The sequence below is a fragment of the Lepidochelys olivacea genome, assembly GCF_965140295.1.
Source record: "Lepidochelys olivacea isolate rLepOli2 genome assembly, chromosome: 1".
NCBI lineage: Eukaryota > Metazoa > Chordata > Testudines > Cheloniidae > Lepidochelys > Lepidochelys olivacea.
In genome coordinates this window covers 127,595,960-127,611,323 of record NC_140411.1, presented here as the reverse complement: position 1 = coordinate 127,611,323, position 15,364 = coordinate 127,595,960, and the positions used below count along the sequence as shown (strand labels likewise).

The window sequence follows — 15,364 nt, the reverse complement described above, 5'->3', positions numbered from 1 at the left end:
AGATGCCTGCCTTAGCTTCCTTTCTAAGAACTGTCATTTGGACAGAATTATCCAGTAGCCAGATGATTACAATCAGGAATAGCAGTGCAGATGAATTCTTTTTTGTAATATAGCATTTTAAAGTTGGTGAAGATGCTTTTAAGCTCTGCACTGTTAACTTACCCACGTAAATAAAAATGTAGGAAAAGTATCTGAGTGTTTAGGATGAGAAAAACTAGAGAATAATATTGTAGTTGGCTGAGCTCACTATACTGTTTCCTTTACCCAACTTGAAAAACTTGATTGTGCTGTGCTGTGTCACATTGAATTATATTGTGTCTGGCAACAACACCCATCTATTCACCTTCCTTTCAACATGAGCGTTGCTATATGAAAGCAACTCTGAACTTGATACCTGATGTCATCAGACTAAATATTCACCTTTCTTTTCTGTCTCTAGCAGTTACCTGCAGGCCCATTATTTGCATGTACATTATTCACTTAGCCAAATAAATAAATAAATAAAAACCCCACTGTTAGGGTCGATTATTTAAAGTATTAATCTTTAATGGTGTTAACATGATTTAATGGAACAGTGAACAATAAAGGAATTATACTTTAGTGTCTGTGGGTTTTTAATAGTCCAATATGTACCAGTCCAGAAAGAACTTGGATTAGGGGAAAAAAGCTTAATGAAGTGTTGTATTAGATACAGTTTGTGCTCCATGATAAACTTGTACGATTTTGCCTCAAAAAGTTGTAGTCTAAAGACAATGCAACTGCTGTGACCTTGCATCTTGAGTGTGACTGGCATTTTAAGGGTTATTTCCTTAAATTTAAACAATACATTTTGGCAGTGCAAATAGTTAATTTAATGCCATTATTTTATTTTGATTAATTTTATTTTTACACAGAAAAGTTGAAAATTTGCCAATGATTAGTTATAAAGCTGCTAATGTCTGGTTTACTTCTATAGGTTTATAGTGATTGCACACATATTTTTTAGCAGGACATCTGAAGGGACTCTAGAAAAATAACTTATGTTGCAAGAATATGGATCTCACTTTACATATTTCATAGCAAAAATTATGAGCCCGAGTGAGTTCTTCCAGAGAAAGAGATTAAAACCATTAGACAGTTCCAAACTGGTGTGATTGGCTTAAAGACTATGTGGAATAATGAATGTTTCTGAACCTGAAGGGGAATTACCAACAAGATATTTGGTCAGATTTTGATCTCATTACCACCAGTGTAAATCATTAGTGACTTAATTGAAGTTAATGGAGTTACTCAGGAGTTACATCTCTGCAAATGAGAGCAGAATCTGGCTCATCTCTTCAGGATCTGAGAGAGATTTGAAATGCTTAAAGTAAGATACAAACACTGTCGAGGAGGATTTCTCCTGTGTAGCAAAACAAACTGAGAAAGAGCAACACCTTCCCACAAGGGGTCTTCTCCAGCTTTGAGCAATACCTAGATCATGGTGTCACACACAATAAAAGAGTCTTCATGCGTTGGGAGATTAGGTTAAGCCGAGATCTATTCTGGAAACTAAGACCAGGTCGTCACTGAAAAAATAGGTGTGCTTTTAATACTGAGATTGCTTTCTCATTGTAAATCATAGTGGAGTCAAGGCACTGTATTTTTTACCTAGATGTAGTTAGTCAAGGCCTATGCTCTTCCATCTAAGGTTTGTGACACAAGCGGAGCAATTAGGTAATAATGCAATCCACAAAAGCCAGAACATTAGGCAGGCAGCTGCTAAGCTAGCTAATGGGGGATACCAATGAGAGGAGCATGTGCTACGCCCCTCCTCTCTCTGAGATAAGCACCTAAGTCCAGACTACAGGAAGGTACCCATCTCTGCTAGCCATCCATGAAAGGGAACCCATCTGTATGTCTACACTGCAATTAAAAACCCATGGGTGGACTGTGCCAGCTGACTCAGGCTCTCAGTCTCAGACTAAGGGGCTGTTTAATTGCAGTGTAGATGTTTTGGTCTCAGGTCTGCAGCCAAGCCTGAATGTCTACACCACAATTAAACAGCCCCTTAGTCTGAGCCCTGTGGGTTCAAGTCAGCTGGCAAGGGCCAGCCCCAGGTGCGTAACTGCAGTGTAGACTTATCCTCAGGCACCTATGGCCTTTCTTGCGGGAATGCCTTAGGTGCCTGCTGCACTCTACACAAAACAGCTGGAGGAGGAGATGATGGTGCCCGCCTCATAATGTTTAGATCAGTAGTTAGAGTACTCTCCTGGGATGTGGAAGAGGTTCAGTTCCCCCCCGCGAGGGAGAAAGGATTTGAACAGGGGTCTCCCACCACTCAGGAGAGTTCTCTAACAACTGAGCTATGTGATGTTCTGATGTAGGGCTTCCTCCTTCTATTTTGTTCTAGGTGTTCCACTGTGGATAAATAATGAAAGAGTAATTGGAGCAGGGGGACAGTACCCACTATACCCTAACCATTAGGCTAGAGAATCACCCCCTGCCTCCTCAGGCTTAATGACTTTTTAAGACAGGACAGATAAGAGACATCATGGATTGCTTTGGGGCCTAGGTGGGAGACAGGTGTCCAGACACCTAGAGGGAGGCAGCAGTGAAGGTGCACATGCAGACACATAGGTGTTGAGGGAACTTTTACCCTGAAAACTTAGGCACTGAGTGAGTTGAGGCACCTACAGGGTTCAGCAGGAGTTTTGTGGATAGCAGTGGAGCCTAAAACTGTGCCTTAAGTGCCTAAACCTGAGATTTAGGCACCTAAGTCTGGGGTTTAAGTATCTAAGTACCTTTGTGGATTGAGTGATGACTGGCCTGTCAACTTTATAAACCCAGTTCTGTGAGAGGGTTGGGTTTTTCCTTTCCCATTCCTCCAGCATTAAACACCACTCCATCAGCTTCTCTTCCTCATCATGCATCCAGCGTCTATCACTTTTCTGACTTTGCTCCTCCATTTTACTCTCTTCACAACCACCTCATTCTTAGTGACTTCCACTTCTACTAAAATGTAGCAAAGTCAGTGCAGTGAACAAAACTAATGATGTAGGTCATTGAAATAAGTGATGGGGATATGTATCTGAGATATACAAAAAAGTGGTAGGTTGAAAGGGGGGACATGGGGAGAAGGGGAAGGAAGCAGGAGGCATATTTAGAGTGAGAGGAGGTGGAAGATAATATACTTGGAGCTGATGGAAAGCAGTCCTATTTAAGGATTTTTTTTTTTTTTTGAGAATCACTACAGTTGAAACTGCAAATATCAGTACAGAGAATGAATGAAAATGGAATAAGCCTGAATATACTGAACAGACAGTTGTGGAATAAAAAGGAAATGAGAGAAAAAAAAACAGTCTGCATTTGTGTAGGCTTCCCTCATCACTCTTCATAGAAGTTGTCTTGGATTGCGATGTATTTACCTCTACTGTGGGCTATTTTCAATGTACATTCCTATTTAATGAATTCTTATTTATCTAACTTTGTCAAATGTGCCCATTAAGTAGGCACATACACATGTTTGTGCCCTGTAAGTGCATTTCTCTTTACACATGCATATAATTGTAGCACTGTCTACAAATGGATCATCTTGCCCCCATCATCAATAAAATCCTAATGCTTCTTATCCCAACTCATACCCAACCCCTGGGGAAAATCCTAAGAAATAGAGCTTATTTGGGCTAAGGAATATTAGCTTAGAAAGAGTTAGTTATTGTTTCTTTGTGAAAGTTTTGAAACGTTGGAACTAAAAGATTTCCAAAATTCTTCAACTGAAATTAATTTTAAGGAACTTAGGCCCTGATCCAGCAAAGTGCTTAAACACATGCTTAACTTTAGGTATGTGAATGGCCGCACTAAAGTCACTGGTGTGAAATTGGAACAATACACTGGAGAATCAGGCCTCTTGATTCTGTGCTGAAAACTGCTTTGTGGCAGGATCTTTTTGTTGTTTGTGCATTTGCTGTATTCTTCCTGCTTGTCAAAGTCCCATAAGCACTGGGCTCCTTCTTGTTCCCTTGATCCATTATGTTGTAGTCCACCTCCAAATTGTTGTCCTCAGCCATTTCATCTTTTGTTTCAGAGTGGCACTTGTCAATGCTGTGTCATGTTACAAAGAAATCATTCATCTTTGGCTTTGGCCACCTTCCTCCTTCCATTTGCACCTTCAGTGATCATACTGCCTTCTACTATATGCACCTGTACATTGAATGAGACAGAGTTTACCATAGCATTTTGATAGAGTCCAAAATGCCACACAAGTTACAAGCCCACATAGTGTGATAAGGCTGATATTTAATACACCGTTATTGTTATTCCTTTTTAGCAACTCTAACGATTCTGCTAAGTCAAACTGTATTTTCACTGGATGGCTGAAAGGAACACATCTGGCCAAGAGATTATTTCTTTGCCAAATTACAAATTTCTGCCTTGTCTTGTTTAGGCACAAGAGCTGTTGATAGAAAAGTTGCAATTTCTTATTTCATTCTAGAAAAATATCTTTTTTTTTAATTCACTCTCTTATTTTCAAAAACTGCAGAGGCATTTTTGCTCAACATTTATTTTCAAGTGTCCTCATGGAGAGAGCAGATCTGGAAAATATCAGCCAAAAAGGTAAAAGCTTAGCAAAGTAATAAACACCTGAAAAAGGCTTTTGGAATAGAAAATTTAGTAGACTACTCAGTGCTCACTCCAGCTGTAATTTCAACCTTAACTCTTAGACCTGATTGTGTGCCCCTTATTTACATGAGTGGACAGTTACTCAGATAGAGCCAAATTGATGTGTCAATAGAAGAGGCTTTAGAGCAAACTGGTAAACTAAACAGAAATAAGTCACCAGGCCTAGATGGTATTTGCCCAAGAATTCCAAAGGAACTCAAATATAAAATAGCAGAACTATCAACTGTACTGCATAACCTGTCGCTAAAATCAGCCTCTGTAGCAGATGACTGGAAGATAGCTAAAGGGGATCCTGGCAATTACAGGGCAGTGAGTCTAACTTCAGTACCAGGTAAATTGGTAGAAACGATAGTAAAGAACAGAATTATCAGACACACAGATAAACACGGTGTGTTGAGGAAGAGTCAACCTGGCTTATGTAAAGGGAAATCATGCCTCACAGTCTGTTAGAATTCTTTGAGAGAGTTAAGAAGCATGTGGATAAGGGGGATCCAGTCAATAAAGTCTACTTGGATTTTCAGAAAGACTTTGACAAGGTCTCTCACCAAAGGCTATTAAGGAAACTAAGTAACCCTGAGATAAGAGGGAAGGTCCTCTTATGGATCAGTAATTGGTTGAAAGATAGGAAACAAGGGTAAGAATGAATGGTCAGTTTTCACAATGGAGAGGTGAACAATGGGGTCCCCCAAGGTTCTGTACTGGGACCTCTGCGGTTCGACATATTCATTAATGATCTGGAAACAGTGAAAAGTGAGGTGGCAAAGTTTGCAGACAATAAAAATTATTGAAGATATGTAAGTCCAAAGCAGCCTGTGAAAAGTTACAGAGGGATATCACAAAATTGGCTGACTGGGCAACAATATGATAGATGAAATACAGCATTGAGAGGTGCAAATGAATGCACATTGGAAAAAATAATCCCAGCTATAGATGTACAATGATGGGTTCTAAATGAGCTTTAAACACCGAAGAAAGAGATCTTGGCATTACCATGGATAGTTCTCTGAAAAATTCTGCTGAATGCGCAGCAGTGATCAAAAATGCTAACAGTATATTGGGATCTATTAGGAAAATGATAGAAAATAAGACAGAAAACATGACGACACTATATAAATCCATGGTGCGCCCACACCTTGAATATTGTGTCCGCTTCTGGTTGCCCCATCTCAAAAAGGATATAATGGAAGTGGAAAAGGTTCAGAGAAGGGTAACAAAGACAATTACGGATGGATTATGGAACAGTTTCCATATAAGGAGAGACTAAAAAGATTAGTGCTGTTCATCTTAGAAAAGAGATGACTAAGGGGGTGGATGACATTATAGAGATCTATAAAATCATTAATGGTGTAGAAAAAATTACTAGAGAAGCATTATTTACCCTTTCAAACAACACAAAAACCAGAGGTCACCTGATGAAATGAATAAGCAGCAGGTTTAATACGAACAGCAGGAATTACTTTTGTCACACAACTAACCTGGGGAACTCATTGTTATGGGATGCTGTGATGGTCAGAAGTATAACTGGGTTTATGAAATAACTGGATACATTAATGGAGGATAGGTCCATCAATGGGTATTAGCCAAGATGGTCAGGGACACAACCCCATGCTTGGAGTGACCCTAACCCTCTGACTGTCAGAAGCCAAGAGTAGAAGACAGCAGTGGATCACTCCATAATTGTCTTGTTGTGTACACTCCCCCTGAAGCTCTAGTATGGGCCACTGTTGGGAGACAGGATGGTGGGCAAGATGGACCAAGGTCTGACCAAGTATAGCTGTTCTTATGTATTTACATGAGTAAGAGTTGCACAGTTCTGCTCATAATGAACAAAATATTGACTAAAACTGATAAACCCTCACATTTTCTCAGGGGCATATGTTTTTATATGTTTTTAATATTTTTATATTCTATAGACAGGGCTGCAAAAATTTTGGGAAGTGGACATCAGGAATTTTGTTTTGACAGTTTTTCTTGTTCAGCTTATTTGTGATTTTGCTCCATATTATTGGGGAAGCAAATGCAGAGCCCCTTCCCAAAGGGTCTGAAGGATATCATGCTGCTTACTGAAAAATTCTTATATTATCCCTGTATGCATGTTTGACCAATAAACAGCCTGTAAATTGACTTGTAACAGCTGTCATGCTGTCTTTAGACAATAGAAATAGTTAAGCCGAAATTCTTAAAGGACAGATTGTTGCAGGACAATAACAATAACAACAGAAGGCATGCAAATAGAAATTACTACATTTTTCTAATTGGACATCTATAATTTGTGTGTCATCAACCACAGTCTTTTGTGAACTATTAATACTAGAAAATTATACTGTGGATGATAAAGGTAAGTGTTACGTTCCGTTTATTGCCCACCAGATTTGTTGTCGCATTTTTTATTGGCCAAAGTTGAGTGATCCATTAAATGTATGTATATATTTATAATATGTACCTTATAGCCTTATCTGTATTGCTATCGTGAATTAATGATTTTTTTTTCTCTTCATGTAGTTTTCCCTACACAAAATGGAAATGTTGCCATAGTGACTGGAGGTGCTAAAGGAATTGGTTATCATACTGTGAAGCATTTGGCAAGACTTGGCATGCACGTTATAATAGGTACTGTCATTATTTTGTCAATACAAATGTATATTGTGCCTGAGGGACCAAAATCTTAAAGAAATATCGCTCCATCAGTATAACTAAACATATGCCTGGTTGTTATGGAGCCAAATCCTGCCAAGCCTTATGTTATTTAAAATGTTTATTACGGCAGTGCCTTGGGCCAACCAAGAGTGGGGCCCCATGGTGGTAGATCCTGTACAAACACAGAGTGGTAGATGGTCCCTGTTCCAAAGAGCTTACACAGATCTCTTTTGTAGGAGTTCTAATGCTTAGCCCCTCTGGATATTTCATGCAAAAAGCAGTCAGTATGAACACATATATATAAACACACACTTGAGCACGGTAATTTGAAATGCACTGTACAGTGGACATGCTTTAAAATGTCCTTTTTACTGATTTTTAGGCAAAGTACTACTGTTATGAGCAGGTATTCCCTCTGCTTAGGATGTGGGAGACTGTAAAATTTTTTTAAGGTGTCCATTCTACATTAAGAGGAAATATTATAAAAAATTTAAAGGTATTTTTTGGTGTACGGTGGTTCATGTTTTGTCCCATATAGTGTAACTCAAAAGAAGTTAGGCAATGCAAACATTGACTTATCCAATACAAATATTGACTTATCCACACATAAAAATATTAGTGAAGATTTTGAGTCATCTTTCACTCCAGTTCTGGGGTTTTCTTGGATTTTTTTTTTAAATTATATAATGTTTAAAACACTACAGTATATGACCTAATCTTTTCCTGTTGCTAAGCCACAAGCTTTTAATTTAAAATAATGTAATTTAGAACTATACAAGATTATTCTATTTCTATTTAATAATACTTCAGCAATCCAGAAATTTAACTTTATTCAAATGGAAAATATGACTTTATTAAGAGTGAAAAGCTACTAGCAGTGGTGGATCAGTCTGTTCTCAGTCATGCTGGTGGGAATGCAGAGTAACTCCATTAACATTAAGGGAGTTACTCTGGCTTAGCACAGGCTAATGCAGAGAAGAACCTAGTCAGACACGTTTTAAAAGTCAAAATCAAGTATCTGAAAACACAACCTGGTGCTACTGTATTCTATCTAATGCTGTCACTGTTTCTGTTGCACTCAAAGTATCTTTATGTATTTTTAAGGTGAACTGCAAAAACTTTACTCAAAAAAACGCAGTTCCTGTGTCATTTTTTCTCCCCTTTATTTAGGAAATTTAAAAACACACTTTTGTTTTTGTTTTCAAAATAATTTTACATCATTTAAGGTAGAACTGATGAGAATTATTTCAATCAAGTGCAATATCTGAGCCAAATCCTGACCCAAGCATGGAGCCCAATCGAAGCTTCACAGCCTGGATGGGTTCTGCATCCAGGGAGCCCTCCAGAAGGGAGAGGCCCCCTCAGCAGACTCAGCAGTCACTCTGACAGGTGAGCTTTGCCCTATTTGGCAGTGCAGTGACATTTCTGCCCAGAGGAAGGAGGAGAGGGGGCAGTGCATCTACCCCGGGTGCATGGCCAGAGAGAGTGTTAGAGGACCAATTGGCCCCCTCACAGAAATGTGTGTGACAGCTGCAAAGGAAGCTATTGACTGGTAACAAGTGGAGTCCATCATGTGCTGACATACCATGGTGATGGGGGCAATATAAGAACCTCAACAGAATCCTAGGAGTCGGTGCTGGAACTACGGGTGCTGGAGGTGCTGTTGCTCCACCTGGCTTGAAGTGGTTTCTGTTATAGATAGGGTTTGGTTCAATGGCTCTCAGAACCCCACTATATAAATTGTTCCGGCATCCCTACCCCCCCACCCCATTCTGATTTCCTGTCTTTATTCCCCAATTTTGATCTATAATGGCTACTCCACCTTCTGCAGCGAACTGGAGTTCTGCATAATTTTTTAATATCTTTTGCAGCGAACTGGAGTTCTGCATAATTTTTTAATATCTTTTGGGGCTAGAGAAATCTGTAGGGGTTAAAAAAGAGACATGAACACTAGATAGTGTGGGGAAAAACTTGACCCCTGGGTAGTCTATGAGCGTTTTGCCATTGGCTTCAATGGCTCCAGGATTTCACCCCAGACCTTGATACTAAAATGCTTAATTATTAGACCTTATTCTCAATATATCTGTGACCCCAGAGAAGCTTTTCCACATACTTCCACTGTTTTTTTCTGTAGTTCCTGTTGTCTGGAACAGCTGTCCTGTATGCCATGGCCTTATTACGGGCTCCCATCTGCTCCCATTAAAGTAAATAGCAAAAGTCCTAATGTCTTCAGTGGGAGCAGACTCTGGGCATATCTGTATTATCAGCATTACTATACTGGTACAATTATACTAGTATAACTCCAAATTTGGAGTTATTTGGAATAACGGCAAAGAGTCCTGTGGCACCTTATAGACTAACAGACGTATGGAATAACACTGTTAATGTACAAATTCAGCTACACTGAATAAAAGGTTGCTGTAATTCTGAATAAGAGTGTCTACACAGTGAGTTTTACTGGTATAACTATAGCGGTGTAGTTCATCTCCTGTGAAATCTCAATATAATGTAATAGGACACCCTTGGGAGGGTTATCTGCAGCAGGAATTATATCTCTGGATCTAAAAGCATGAGCCTCTGATTCCTGAGCTAAAAGACTCAATTTTGTCAGCTCAAAGGTCTGGGTTCATAAACTTCTATGTGGTCCAGCCACGAGGAGACAGAATCACTTTGGGTATGTCTACTCTGCAATCGAGAGGTGTGATTGAAGCAGGGGTTGACATACCTGAACTTGCTTTCATCACATGGCAGCTATTGGACCATGTACCCAGGGTTCCACAAGGAGCAGCCACCTATGCTGTTATGGCTTCCCTACTATTGTTAGAAATTAGGTCACCTCAAATTGTGAGCCAGAGTTTAGACTGATTCAAAGTTTATGTGCTTTAACACCTGCCATGCCCCCTGGGTGTTTCAGCTTTAGAATGAATAAAGAAATATTTTGCTGTGCATGTGTTAAAAATTCTGACTTTAAACACTTAGAAATTTAAGTTGGCCTCTTCCTTAAATCTCAGTGAGTTAATAAAACAAGCTTAGCATAGTGATTCTATTTTGAGCTGTTACCTATGTGAAAAAAAATTCCATTTAGCATATATGGGAACAGTTGAGTGTTCTTCCCCACCACTGTCCTTCCATCCAACTCATATACACTTTCACACCCATAATTCAAAACAAAACTGAACCAGCTTTGTTCAAACCAGAGCATAAGTAGCGGTAACTCTAAAACACCACCCTTTGTAGCACTTAAATGAGACATCACACGCAGTAAATCGTGTAGCTCTGTGATTCCTCCTTTCTTACATGAGGAACGAACAGTTACCAGTTCTGACCCTTTAAATTATCCCTAGCCTCTGAGTTAGCTTCTTACTGACAGGAATTGGGCAGTTCACATTACTCAGAGTTATTGTTCCAGATTCTCTGTAAGCATCTCTTCATCAGTTACATGAGTCACATTTTTTAAGTTTTCTTCTTAACAGTTCAGTTTACAGATGTAATGGTTTAATGGAAGCTGAGATTCTGGATCATGAAACCAGCTTCAGAGAAGCCCCAGGATGCTGCAGATCAGCTCAATCTTAGCCCGGGTTCAAACTTTCAGAACATTCCATTCACTGAGTCCAAGCATGGACAACTTTAGATCAAAAAGAATTTGTATCCAAAAATGATGAGCACCTGAAAAAAGGGGTTTTAGAATGGAAGTTAGAACTCGCCTTACCTGTGGCAGGCACTAGTTACTGAATAACTGGACTTGCTGTTCTAGTTTGGAATTACAAATATCTATTTTTGAATTTCTCCCTTTGTAAAGGCTGTTGGTACTAAAGGAAGTGGCAACTTTTGATTTGTGTGGCAATATCTAATATAAAATATAACATCTAATATAAAATCTATAATATCTTTAACATCTAATATAAAAGCTTTCATTCTCCACAGCTTTGCACCATCAGTGAAAAGTTCTGATTTGGTAGCATTTTGTGCCCGTTGGGCACAGCTGAAAACACAAGGTAGTGGAAAATCAGGCCCATACTATACACTGTACAAAAGAAGCAGTCACTCTATAAATACACTTAACCTGTTGGAGCCTCAAATTTTGTTACAGATTAATAAAATTCTACCGAGAAACCCAGCACTTATTTGAGACCCTTTCAAGTCCAGCTGCAACCGAGAAAACAAATACCTTTGTCATCTCTTTCTGTTTTGTCTGGTTTCCAATTTTTAAGTTAGACTCCTTATGCTCTAAATCAGTCAATTCGAATACAGTATGTTAAAACTACAAAGGTGACTTTAAGAGGATAATTAAATCCTATCTCGGGGGTGCAGTTTTTCATTTTCAAAGATAGTTTGCTTTAATTTCAATTACAAAAATTTATATACGACACTGTGTCTCCTCTCACTCTAGATTGTTGCTGAGAGATATTTGAGTTCTAATATGTGCAGGAAAGCATTTCTCTTCCTAAGTGAGGCATATTTTGTTTGGATGGTTTGCACAGTAGAGTTAGAGTTGAGCAGTATTTCATATTTGAGAGCTTGTTTTCTAATTCTCTTATGAGCGCTGAAAAACAATTGCCTAGTAATGATCTCACTTCAATATTTTACTGTAATAGTTGCGCTACAGTGAAGGCTACAAGAGATCCAGCTATCACTCTCTATTTTTACACACACACAACCTTCCAAATCATTCATGTTTGCTGAAATTTGCCCAGCTTACTTTGTTTAAAGACAATTAAAAAGTAAAACCCGAGCAAAGCCCCTCTATGCCTTTGTTTGGGATAGCTCTATTGTTTTGTCCCTAGTCAAACAAAGCAAAATGTATACTAAGTCTAAAACTATCAGTTATGTGTAGTACAAGTCAAGAGGTGGAATATCTTCTCTGCACTGCCCTCTTCTAGTCATTTTAAGTGTACTTGGTATACTTTTTTTGGAACTTCCTGGTTCCATTTCATTTCTGCATTTTTTTTTTAAGTCAGTAGTCAGGAAATTCTCCATCTTGCTAACTTTGGTAACAACATTTCTTTTTTATTCGAGGCAATTTTAAGCTTTGCAGGTTGTGACATCATTTTTGAAATATTTTAAGTTTCTTTTTTTCACGCTGAAATAGTTTCTTCCATTGTGAGAGCTGTTCAAAAAAGAAAACATTTTTATAGGGATGTTGATTATTCACAGTTAACTCATGTGATTAAAAAAATTAATCATGATTAATCGCAGCTTTAATTGCACTGTTAAACAATAGAATACCAATTGAAATGCATTAAATATTTTGATGTTTTTCTACATTTTCATATATATATTGTATTCTGTGTTGCAATTGAAATCAAAGTATATTATTTTTTATTATACATATTTGCACTGTAAAAATGATAAACAAAATAAATAGTATTTTTCAGTTCACCTCATACAAGTACCGTAGTGCAATCTCTTGTTGTGAAAATGCAATTTACAAATGTAGATTTTTTTTGGTTACATAATTGGACTCAAAAATAAAACAATGTAAAATGTTAGCGCCTGCAAGTCCACTCAGTCCTACTTCTTGTTCAGCCAGTTGTGAAGACAAATAAGTTTGTTTACACTTACAGGAGATAATGCTGCCCTCTTCTTATTTACGTCACCAGGAAGTGAGAACAGGCATTTGCATGGCACTTTTGTAACCAGCATTGCAAAGTATTTACATGCCAGATATGTTAAACATTCGTATGCCGAACCCAAGGTTTAAGAATCTGAAGTGGCTTCCAAAATCTGAGAAGGACGAGGTGTGACACATGCTTTTAGAAGTCTTAAAAGAACAAAATTCCGATGTGGAAACTACAGAACCCAAACCACCAAAAAAGAAAACCAACCTTCTGCTGGTTGCATCTGACTCAAATAATGAAAATGAACATGCATCGGTGCACACTGCTTTGGATAGTTATTGAGCAGAACTCATTATCAACATGGACACATGTCCCCGGGAATGGTGGCTGAAGCATGGAGGGACATATGAATCTGTAGCACATCGGGTACGTAAATATCTTGTGATGCCTGCTACAACAGTGCCATGAGAACACCTGTTGTCACCTGCAGGTGACATTGTAAACAAGAAGCAGGCAGCCTTATCTCCTGTAAATGGAAACAAACTTGTTTGTCTGAGTGATTGGCTGAACAAGAAATAGGACTGAGTGGACTTGCAGGCTCTAAAATTTTACTTTGTTTTATTTTTGAATGCAGGTTTTTTTGGTACATGATTCTACATTTTTAAGTTCAACTTTCATGATAAAGAGATTGCACTATAGTACTTGTATTAGGTGAACTGAAAAATACAATTTCTTTTGTTTTTTTACAGTGCAAATACTTGTAATTAAAAATAAATATTAAGTGAGCACTTTACACTTTGTATTCCATGTTGTAATTGAAATCAATAGATTTGAAAATATAGAAAAATCCAAAAATATTTTAATAAATGGTATTCTATTATTGTGTAACAGTGCAATTAATCGCAATGAATTTTTTTAATCACTTGACAGCCCTAATTTTTTATTTTGGTTACTTTTTTCTACAGCCAGGTGAATAATTAATTCCCTATGTTTACAAAGTACAAATCCAGCTAGAAAATATCTCGCTCTTTCATTTGGATCAGTCAATCCAAGTGAACATGGTTGAAAATTATCCTTTTTGAGAGATTCCAAATAAATTTAAAAAAATTATAAAAAGCATACATTCATACATGAGATTCTAGCCAGTAGGGGCTGTTTCATTTGCAAAGAGTGATGCTGAATGCAGATTAAGTTGAACAAGTGGAACTTTATTAAACCCTGTGCACTGCTCTCTCCGTGTGGCTGAGTTGCTTGCAGCCTAACTTCATGGCATTCCCTGTGTCCACTGGTGTGCCGTCACTAACAGTCCCTCCAGGGAACATGGGACCTCTGACTTCAGTTCCACTGATCATGATACATCTTTCCTATTTCACAAACATTTTAATATAAATGTTTAAAACAAATTATTGATGCCCTGCCCCCAATCTGTTTCCCTTCGGCCAGAAATTGCTAACATATAGCCAAATTGGAGTCTCATCTTTACCACAAACTTAGGTGGTTACATTTTCTTGGAGATAGTTTGGTCTCCTCAACAGGTGACCACCCTGGGAATGAGCTGTGAACCTCCCTCCTTGTGGGGCTTGTCTCTGAATAGTTCTCTGTTCTGTGATCTCTCTATCTCAGTAGGCTCTCTGGCTGTTGTGTCTACTGGTTTGTAACAGCCTCCTGTTTCTTTGGATCACTTATCCCTCTTACTTATCTTATATGATCTGATGCCACTGCACCCCTACAGGATCTTTTAGCTGACTCTTTCTGGTGTCTCCCTTAATGGCTGGATCTACAGGGGGATGCCCGTCTCTAGGGCCAGTAGGTCCTAAGATGATCTGCCGTACTCTAGTGCCTGCATTCTCTGATTGTTTGACATCTCTTCTCAGCGGTGTTTCCATCCTTCTGACTGTAACAGACCTCCTCTCATTGATAGCAGGGTTTTGGTTCTTCATCCCATCAATGCCTGTGCCAGACTGTTTTGGCACCCTTCTGATTGGGTATTCTTCTGTCCCAAAAATGTTAACAAGGGTCTGAACCAGAAGAAACAGCCTTGTGTAACAGTCTTTTAGCTGTTTTCACAATTGAGTCAACTGCTGGGGAGGAGGTAGGGTGGTCAAATTCCCATTTGCATGTGAATTGCTTTGAATTTTTCTGGGGCAAACTGGGGGCTATGGTTGGTGAATACAATGTTCAGAATGCCATATCTTGCAAAGGGGGCCCTCAGTTTGACTTGCTTCTTGTGTCAGGCAAGGCACTGACATGCCTAAAATTTGAATAGCAGTTCACTGTAATCAAGTACTGGTTTTCATTGAAGGTAAATAAGTCTGCTCCCACCTTTTTCCATGGTTAGGTGGGCCACTTATGTGGTAAGAGTCTCTTTCTGCTGGCATTTATCACATGACCGTCAGGCATCACTCATCTATCAAGGAGCGGAGTTGTGTATTTGTTCCCACCCAGTAAACACATTCTAGGGCACATTTAAGTCAGCTGTCAATACCCAGGTGCGAGGCATGTATTTTTCGCATGAAGTCCTTATGTAA

At 38.7% G+C, this 15,364-nt stretch overlaps 1 protein-coding gene across 8 annotated transcripts in view; it reads left to right on the top strand.

Annotated features, from left to right (window-relative positions):
* The window catches only part of ZBED1 (zinc finger BED-type containing 1), a 290,772-nt gene that overhangs the window by 103,073 nt on the left and 172,335 nt on the right, over nt 1-15,364 (top strand). For all 8 annotated transcript variants that reach the window (XM_084614140.1, XM_084614148.1, XM_084614147.1 and 5 more), the window contains one exon: nt 7,144-7,251. In XM_084614140.1, coding sequence (XP_084470266.1) covers nt 7,236-7,251 — 16 coding nt within the window. In that variant the 5' untranslated portion in view covers nt 7,144-7,235. The remainder of the gene's footprint in view (nt 1-7,143; nt 7,252-15,364) is intronic.